Genomic DNA, 9,337 nt, shown 5'->3' with positions numbered 1-9,337 from the left:
CTAATACTTCGCCGTACTCACAGAATCACAGATTATAGTTAGAAAAGTATGTTGCTATCTCTAAACCCATCTATTTGGTGACTCCCCTCATTGCATGTTGAACAGTGGTGTCAAAAGTACCCACATCTGTTACTTAAGTAGAAGTATAGATACTGCAGTTTAAAAACACTCTGGTAAAAGTTGAAGTATCAGCTTGACCTCTTTACTCAAGTAAAAGTGAAAAAGTATGTGATCCAAGAACTACTTAAAGTACAAAGTATAAATTAACCTTTAAAAAAAAAACAGCCAGATGTCACTATATGAATTGAAAGCTCCATTTTTTCAACTATTTCGAAAAATTCTTTGAGATAGGGCCAATGATAAGGGAGGAATTGTTGGTCTCCATCTCCCGATACGCTCTCGCCTGTGTCTGACCTTTCAGACATTTAAACATCTTTTTCTGAATCCAACATTGTAGTATGGCATGGACAATTCCTGTTAGCAGTTTGAAGAACACCTGCTTGCTTCTGATGATTTCCTTCAGCTAACCAATGACTGTTTGCGTTATATGACTCATCCAATTACACTAGTTTTCACTAGATGGGGATGGCGCCAATGATCTGCATTGGACGGCGTGAAATAAATATTTATAAACATGAAACCAGGGTTAACCAATTAAAAATCAGCGGGGTCTTAATAAAGAAAATCATCAACCAGTAAAGGTCCAGAGACATTTTTAATGATCTGTTTAAAGTAAACAGAATTTAACACTGAAATAAAATGGGGTTTTCATTCATTCATGTTAAACATTGAATTTTTAAATAAAAAAATATAAATAACAAAAAAATAAAATTTTCCATGTCAAAATCTTAAGTGTTTTTTGAAGTAGAGAACAACAATCTTTCAGTTTGGTATATAGAAAATTCCTGATTCTCATATTTTATAAAACCCCTGAACTGACTGTTTATTTATTATTTTATTTTTCTTTTTTTCTGGCTTAATTAGAGCAGTGGGCTTTAGGCTGCTCCGCTCCGGTCCGGCCAGGTCAAGATCCGCTATTGCAATCTCACCAAACAGGAAAAAGAACAGCAAGAATATCCGGTTTGTCAAATTAAAATATAGTAATAACAGATAGGCAATAACTACAAATTAGAGCATAATTCCTATATATTTAAAAAAACCAACACAGATTATTTAAAAGATTGGATGCAAACCATTGGTACTTCAACATAACAGGAAGCAGATTTCTCATCTCCATCAGAAACCGCACATATGCAGGATGCTGATGGGGATTTTTTTAATATGTCATATTAAATTAAGTGTTAATTCCTGCATCTTTTGCTCCTAGGAATTTCATGGTAATATTGAGCATGCTCTCCTCAAGAAAGGAGAATAAGTCGGAGCGCAGCAATATGGGAGGAACAGCAGAGGCTGTAGCCTTTGCATTGCGCAGGAAGTCTGGAGCGCTGCGGGGCAGAGCAGAGACAAAGGATGGGGGATTTTAGGGTAACAGGAGAAGTGGCGCGTTCCGCTAATCCATGACCTCTGCATTAAACCGTAGCCAAGAGTAACGAGTAACGTTTCTTTTAAAAATGTAAGGAATAGAAAGAACAGATACTTGTGTGAAAATGTAATGTCTAGAAGTCAGAAGTAGGAGGATAAATGGAGTAAAGTATAAATACCTAAAAAGTGTACTTATGTACTTGACAACTCTGATGTTGAACAACTATAGTTTCAGGCCCCGTCCACACGAAGTCAAACCCTGGCCTAAATTCACTAATTTTTCACCAAACCAGCCTCTCATCCATACGAAGCCGGCGTTTCGGGGGTCTTTTTTTATTCAGCCTTCAGAGTGGGAAGATTTTGAAACACAGTTTTTGCGTTTCCATCTTTAAGCTCTAACCGCATTTTTTTTCTAACACGCATGCGTCATAGCGTCGCCTCTAAACACGCATGCGCGACACAGTATCACAACAACAATGGCGCCGTACTGTGTTGAATGGTTGCTGCTCATGCTACTCACCCTGCTGTCGGGCTTACAACAGAATCTTCTTCTTCTGGAATATCTCCAGGAAGAACAGAGCAATATCGACGACATAGTTCAGCACCTCAATTTGACTGAACCACGAAAATGGACCCGCACGGCCATTTTCCGGTTTTCCGGTTTGGTTGTTGTATAAATATTACTGCGCATGCCCAACATTTCGTTGCCTGTTTTCGCCTATTTTTGCTTTTCATGCATTCATGTGGTCGATCACATTTATTTTACGTCTCCGTCTTTAAGACAAACGTTCTGGAAAATATTAGCGTTTTGTGTTCGTTTTGACTTGGTGTGGACGGGGCCACAGTGTCTTCAGGCTGTAACCCCAACAACAGATTGTTTGATAACAAAAAATACTAAATAAATGAACGAGTGTTTGAAGTCAATGAATGATTGATTCATCCTCCCTGTTAACTGTTCCGACTTTTTCTCCCTGAATGAACTGCAGACAATCCTCAACACTTTAGAGGTCAATAACACAATGGAAGTTCTCCTTCAAAGAGTTTCTCACATCCCTGAGCTTTCTCTGACCTTTCATTTTATCTCTCTAGTGACACTAAAACCTGAGTCTTTGACACCAACCCCATTCACATCCAAAGCGGTTATGGTCATCAGATAAGATGCATTCACTGATCAGCAAAGGACATGATGTGCTGTTTGCTTATTTAATGAGCATGGACACTATTTATACTTCCAACCATTTTTCTGAACTTTGTCTACAACAAGAAAACCTTACAGCATTTGACCAATCATATGTATTTTAGTTATATGCTTATCTATGTTATGTCAGCATCCTCAGACATACTTAGACTACTTATAATTCAGTGTTTTAAGCATCAGTTAATGATTAACATTATTTCCACTGCAGAGACCATATGAGACTCTGCCGTCTCAGCTTTGTTCACCATAAAGCAACCACTGGCTGGTTACTAATCTCCTTAGATTTAGGAGGATGTTCGTTGCTCCCGGAAACATTGTGGGGAAAATTCATACTGATAATTTTTAACTAACACTGCATGATGTAGTTTTACAGGCAAAATAAAGTCAAACTAGAACGGAAACTGTCTGCATCCATAAAACAGCAGTGATTTTCTGTGGATGTTGTGGAGTTAGAAACTATGGGAACTAACTAACCGAAAGGCAGGAAGGAAGATTTTCACTGCTGCGCTCTGCTTCCTGATATGGCCCAATCCCAGACTGGCCTCTATACATTTTCTGTGTCAGAATGTCCACCTTAACCCCTATATAGGGCTGTATATAATGGTTACGCCATTTTAAATTAGTGTCTGAATGTCTAGTGGATGAAGTAGTGGACTTGAAATTTCCCACAATGCACCTAGAAAAGTAGTGATCATTCATGGTCTATGGACGAGCAGATATATCACTGAATGCTTTGCGTGGAGAGCTCTCCTCGCAAAGCATTATGGGATTTGCTGTCACAGCGGCCTGCTGTCGCCATAGTATGTCGCTACCTGATGGTGGCGACTAGAGGCGGAGTTACATGACCAGCAGGAAATGAAAAGTACTGATCATCTTTCTGAACGGTGAGTTAACTGAGTTCGCTATAAAGCGCACTTTAAAGTGATCGAGGGATTTAGGGGTTCGGGCGGATGTTCTGAAACAGCCACTAACCCTGAGCACTAACCCTTCCTTTGCATGTTCCCGTGGAGGGTCCTCCATATTAAGGACCCAAAAGTTAGGAAAAAGAAAAAAAACATCAATAATTCAAAAAGGGGAGATCCTCTTCAAAATACGTCAATTGCATATACATTTGTTTTAAAAAAGGGGCAACTGTTTGATTTTATGCAAACCTGCTACAGCCAGACATATGGGGCATCACCGTGTTGCCATAGCAACAACTACTTTCCTTTTCTGTTTGAGGAAAGAAGCCATCCGATTCTCATTTGTACCCCCCACATTCAATCAAGGCGCCCTCTACAGCTGCAGGTGTGACTTCCTTGGGAGTGACCGCCCCCTAAGCTGCAGGGGGCCGACCTGATCATATGGATGGAAATTTGAATGGCTTTAGATAAAATAATGGAATTTCTAACTTCCACAGGAACACAGGAACTTTGACTTCCTCATGAGGCAGCATGAACCGTGTCGGTGATTTGCATTAACAGCTTCGATAGCTGAGTAAGCTGTTACTCTTTAGCCAGTTTCTCTGTTGCTTTTTCAGGAAAATCAGTTGCAATCAGGAGTGTCAGGAATGTTTTTGTTTTACTTAGCCTCTCTGTTCAAACCAGAAATGCCCACAAGGGGACGCTCTCCACAGAATATCTCCATGAATAACGCAATTAGTGAGAGGGGTCCCGTCTCTTTTCAGGCAGTCTTAAGTAAGCCTTGCTGCTTCTGTAACTTTCTATTGTGCAAAGTTGCTAACGCTATATCCCCATGAACAGACATACAGACATACACACTGATTATGTTATAAAAGTATCAAATTAAGAACAAATTGTTTTATTTATAAAGATTTTCTCCTAAAAATGATTGAATGTGAATTTTAATACCAGGTTATGACTTCTTTAAAAGTTCTCCTTATGAAATTCAACCAGTTAACACGATCAAAAACAACTATTAAAAAAAATTCTAGTACATAAGAATTTTAGTGAATACTAAAATAAACCTAAAAAATAAAAAGATTCTCAGAGAAACATCTCCTCCTATGAAAGGCCTGAACACACCGTTTGCGTACGACTTTTAAATCTGCTCGGACTTTTTTCCATGTCACACAGACTGTGTGTAGAGAGGCTCCGACTAGGCAGGGTGGGCAGATCTGTGAAGATTTTTTTTCACTTTTGTCTCTGTGCTATTCACAAATTAAAACATCCAACCTTTTTCTGACACGCTTAATCCCAAGTGGGGTCACGAGGGGTGCTGGTGCTTATCTCCAGCTGTCTACAGGCGAGAGGCGGGGTACACCCTGGACAGGGTGTACCTTAGTGAAGCCAATTAACCTAATAGTCATGTTTTTGGACTGTGGGAAGAAGCCAAAGTACCTGGAGAGAACCCATGCATGCTCAGGGAGAACATGCAAACTCCCAGAACCCAGAACCTCCTTTCTGCAGAGCAGCAGTTCTACCCACTGAGTCACTGAGCAGCCCCCCAACATGTAACACAATTTCCCACATTTGATTTGGACAGATTATGTACACAACAAAAAAAAAAAACAACAACAACTAAATGAATCTGTGCGGCATCTAAAACCAGAAAAGACAATATCAATCTGCCTTTATTGAAAACATAATGAGATCTACGTCTAAAGAAAAGAAAAAGATTCTCAGAGAGAGATCTGGAAAGTTTATCAGAGTTTTTCTTTCTTTTTTCCTAAAGAGGTGAGAGAGAGATAGATCGCGCTAACCTGCTCTGTCTGCACCTCGTTAGTTTATTTGTTGTGGGGCTCAAAGAGCTTCAGTAATTTATCTGTTTTCTTTCCCCCTGAACTCCTAACATGGGCAAAGTAATCATTTTTAATGTTTCATTGATCGTTATTACATGAGTCTGTCCCACTCACTATATATGCGATGTGCAACTCCAAAACTAACTTTTGCGATTAACGTTTTATTTCGGATTTTCCCCCAAACGAGATGTATTTTACATTGTAACCGCGTCTCTCTTCCTGTCAGACTGACATACTGCTGCATAATTGCTGAAATAAGTCAAAATGTCTTAAATTAAATGCATCTACCTTTAATTTGTGTAGGGAAATTAGATAGTTTGACAATGGAATGAGTGTTTTTACTCTTAAAACAAGATAATTAGATAATATGCACTTGAAATAAGACAATGCAGTTGTGTTTTCTTATTTAAAGTGTAAATTGTCTTGTTCCATTGGTAACATTTCTCTTTTACCTCCTCAATCCAAGAACAAATGCACTTATTTTAAGAAAAAATGACTAATCTAGATTTAGATTTTTTTCCAGTGAACTCCTCATTGCATCGTGTCTGGTGTGATCATCCCCATTGACTTTCAATGAGTGCTAAACGCCATGACCTCATCTGGTACGATTTTCTGTTGGATTAGACGCAAAATCGGAATTGTTGTGTTCTGGCCTCCTGCCATCAGGTTTGGGGTCTTAGTGAGATAAAATTATATTTACAATGGTTTGTTGTAAATGTTTGCTACCTGTCAGGGAATCTTCCTCTGCTGCTTCGACTTTAAAGTCGGGCACACACAGCTGGTTGTAGGCGACACCACCGATGACGGTGCAAGAAACCTCCTCCATGTTTCCGCTGCCCGTGTTGAGCTGGACTCCTTCTGACGCCAAGGCTTCATAACTGGAACCACTGATGATGATTAACTGGGAAAGAAAGCAAGAAGCCAAATAGATTCATTAAAAGGTCTGTATTTGTTTTTATTTAATCATTTCCTAGACTCCTTCATCCTTTAAGGCTGGGGTGGGTCAACTCCAACCCTTCAGGGTCTGGTTCCTGGTCCAACACACCATCAGGTATTTACATGGATATAGAATTAGAGGAGAGAGGTGGCCACTCTTTTTGAAGAGACACTTTAACTCTCAGGCAAGACCACACAAGGTCACCCCCCTAGATTAAATGCTACACCAGAGAACAATGAATATGTCTGATCAGGTTGGGCTCATATCTGGTTTGTTGCCTCACAAGGTTTAGCTTAGATAGCTCAGACTGCTGACCAACCTTCGCATGGTACAGAGGAGAGTTTTAGAGAAGAGGAACCAGCAGGAAGCATCAAAGTAATAAATATTGACCTGAAAAATCAATTACAACACCTCGAATTAAACTGATCGTTGGGTCAAACGTTATACGGTGTTGGTTTAAGGCAATCGTTTGAATTTATGGCAGATCATTTTACAGCAGAAAACTTTGATCGTAGTAAAGAGACAGGATGAATGAAAGGATGGATGGAAAAGAAAGAAAGAAACAAAGAAGTATAAAAGTAAGGACAGTTGGAATAAGGAAAGGACAAGAGGAAATAAATAAGGACTTTCTTGATTCCTAAAACATGAAGCTACATGGACGTAGTGCTAATCTATTATATTATGCTGTAATTAATCAAATTAAAACGTGTTACCGTTTTTTTTCATTTGGGTTAATAGTTTGACCCTAAAAAAAATAAAAAAATAAGATTTGCATTTTAACTGCAAGGTTTTGTGGATCAGACTGCTTCTGGCCAAACTCTGCTGTTCATAGAAAAACCATCTTACAAACTCTTTACAGTTTACTTTAACATACTCATTTCTGGCCTGCTGCTTTCCAGGCAGTTCTTCCTGACCTTCTGACATCTATCAGTTTGTGAAATCTCCTGTTTCTAACCTGTGAGCCTTCCAGAGGCGTCGGCTGGGTAGGGATCTGGCAGCCGGTCGCTGCTGTGTGCAGAGGCCGAGGGTGGAACAGCTCCACCTGCTGGTCGTGGACGGCTGGTGGGACGGACAGCTCCAGCTGAGAGCTCAGCGGGACGGAACCATTCAAGCTTTTAGAGTGCTGATCCAGTCTGTCTGTTTCAGATGCCTCGCTGGAATCAGACCCAAGAGTCCTGCTTTCTCTCTCCCTGAGACTTTTCCCCTCTCCTTCATCTGTAACTCGACTCATATCCTCAAGCTCTGCTGCCTCCTCTTCCTCAGCAGAGGCAGAGTGTAAGGATGCTGCATCCCAGGCAGGCTGCCGTGTCCCGCTAGCATCCTGAGATGAATCCTCTACTCTGGACTGGCTGTATAGGCCTCCATCTTCTTCAGTCTGGTTCACAGCTTCAGTTAGTTCATCTATGGGAGAAAAACACAGAAAAACACCAGTTAGAAAAATAATCACATTAAATCAGACCTCATCGTTATGACGCTGCACCTTTACACTTTCTATGGCCTCCCTTTCTTCTCTGCCGGCTCCTGGTTCGTTTAGCCGTGTCCACTTTGTTGGCAGCCTCTCCATCACTGTCTCCATCTCCTCTCTCTTCCTGCTCAGAGTCACTGACGTCCTTCAGGGGCGAGTAAAGAAACTGCATGAAGGAGTGGTCTGAGAGGCACTGCCAGACGGCGGCGGTGGAGCGGTCAGGCCTGGGTTCCAGAGCTCGGAGCTGCGGTTCGTGGGGACATGAGGCCGAGTGATCCCGGTACCAACTAACCAGACTGTGGAGGCTGGAAACTCGCTGCTTCCTACCTGATAAACAGCAACACATTAGATGATGATGAATATTTCCTGAAAAGATCGACTTTTTAGTGCCTTCGAAAACATTTTTCCCACATGGACAAAATGTTGGTTCCCCTCCTTTAATTAAAGAAAAAAATAGTTAGAAAAATAACTTGAATTTTACAAAAGTAACAATACAATTTTATGAAAATTAACAAATGAAAGTAATTTACTTTTCAAAGGTGCTTCAAGAAAATGATTTGAAAGTATAAGCTCATCAATCAGGCCTGGATGAAAATGATGGTACCCTTAATTCCAAAAAAGTTAAAAAACATCCACTGGACTTTGTTTCCAGGTTTGAAGATGTTTCGCTTCCCGGACGAACAGGTCCGCCCCTTTAAAATGTAGGTCGCTAGGGACGACCCAGATGCATGCATGCATGTTTTCTAAGCAAAACAAGGCTTTATCTCTGGTCAAATCTATATAACCTCGAACTCAACGCTATTCCTGACATTTTGAATTGAAAAAGCTTCCTGGATGGGAAAAGAAACGTCTTCAAACTTGGAAACCAAGTCCAATGGATTGCTTTTTAACGTTTTTGGAATGACTATGACCTGGATGACAGGGAATTTTCACCAGTATGCCATCCTTAACTTAATATTTTGTTGCACAACCTTTGGAGACAACCACTGCAATCAGTGGATTCCTGTAGCTGTCAGTGAGGCTTCTGCTCCTCTCAGGAGATACTTTATTTCCACTCCTCATAAGCAAACAAAGGTTTTCATTTTTCCTTTCAAAGATGCTCATTAGGGTTTAGGTTGGGGCTCCTGGGGGCCACTTCAGAATAGTAGAATGGTTTCTGGTGCTGTTTTTGGCTGTTTTTAGCTGTTTTGGGTCATTGTCCTGCTGAAGACTAAAGACCTGCGACTGAGACCAAGCCGTCTGACACTGACCAGCACAGTTCTCTCTATAACACAGCGATAGTCTTGAGGTTTCATTGGATCCTGCAGAGTTTCAGGAGACCCTGTACCAGATGAAGCAAAGCAGGCCCACAGCATAACAGAGCCTCCATCATATTTACAGCAGGGAAAGTGTTTGCTTCTTGATATGCTTCGTTTTTTTTTCCATCCGTGAACATAGAGCTGATGTTAGCAAAAAGTCCACATTTTTCTAATCTGTCCATAGGACTTTCTGGTTTGTCAACATGTAATTTGGATA

The 9,337-nt window shown here is 40.6% G+C and overlaps 1 protein-coding gene across 2 annotated transcripts in view; it reads right to left on the bottom strand.

The window, feature by feature from the left end:
* The window catches only part of znf653 (zinc finger protein 653), a 17,970-nt gene that overhangs the window by 4,021 nt on the left and 4,612 nt on the right, over nucleotides 1-9,337 (bottom strand). The window contains exons 3-5 of one of the 2 annotated variants that reach the window (XM_015393245.1): nucleotides 7,838-8,149; nucleotides 7,313-7,758; nucleotides 6,147-6,321 (exon numbers count right to left, since the gene is read on the bottom strand). In XM_015393245.1, the coding sequence (XP_015248731.1) occupies nucleotides 6,147-6,321; nucleotides 7,313-7,758; nucleotides 7,838-8,149 (933 nt within the window). The remainder of the gene's footprint in view (nucleotides 1-6,146; nucleotides 6,322-7,312; nucleotides 7,759-7,837; nucleotides 8,150-9,337) is intronic. The other variant, XM_015393246.1, reaches the window with a different exon arrangement.

Source organism: Cyprinodon variegatus, unplaced genomic scaffold (genome assembly GCF_000732505.1).
Source record: "Cyprinodon variegatus isolate N-32 unplaced genomic scaffold, C_variegatus-1.0 Scaffold632, whole genome shotgun sequence".
Classification (NCBI taxonomy): domain Eukaryota; kingdom Metazoa; phylum Chordata; class Actinopteri; order Cyprinodontiformes; family Cyprinodontidae; genus Cyprinodon; species Cyprinodon variegatus.
Note: the sequence above shows the minus strand (reverse complement) of the source record. Positions and strands in the feature narration are given on the sequence as shown.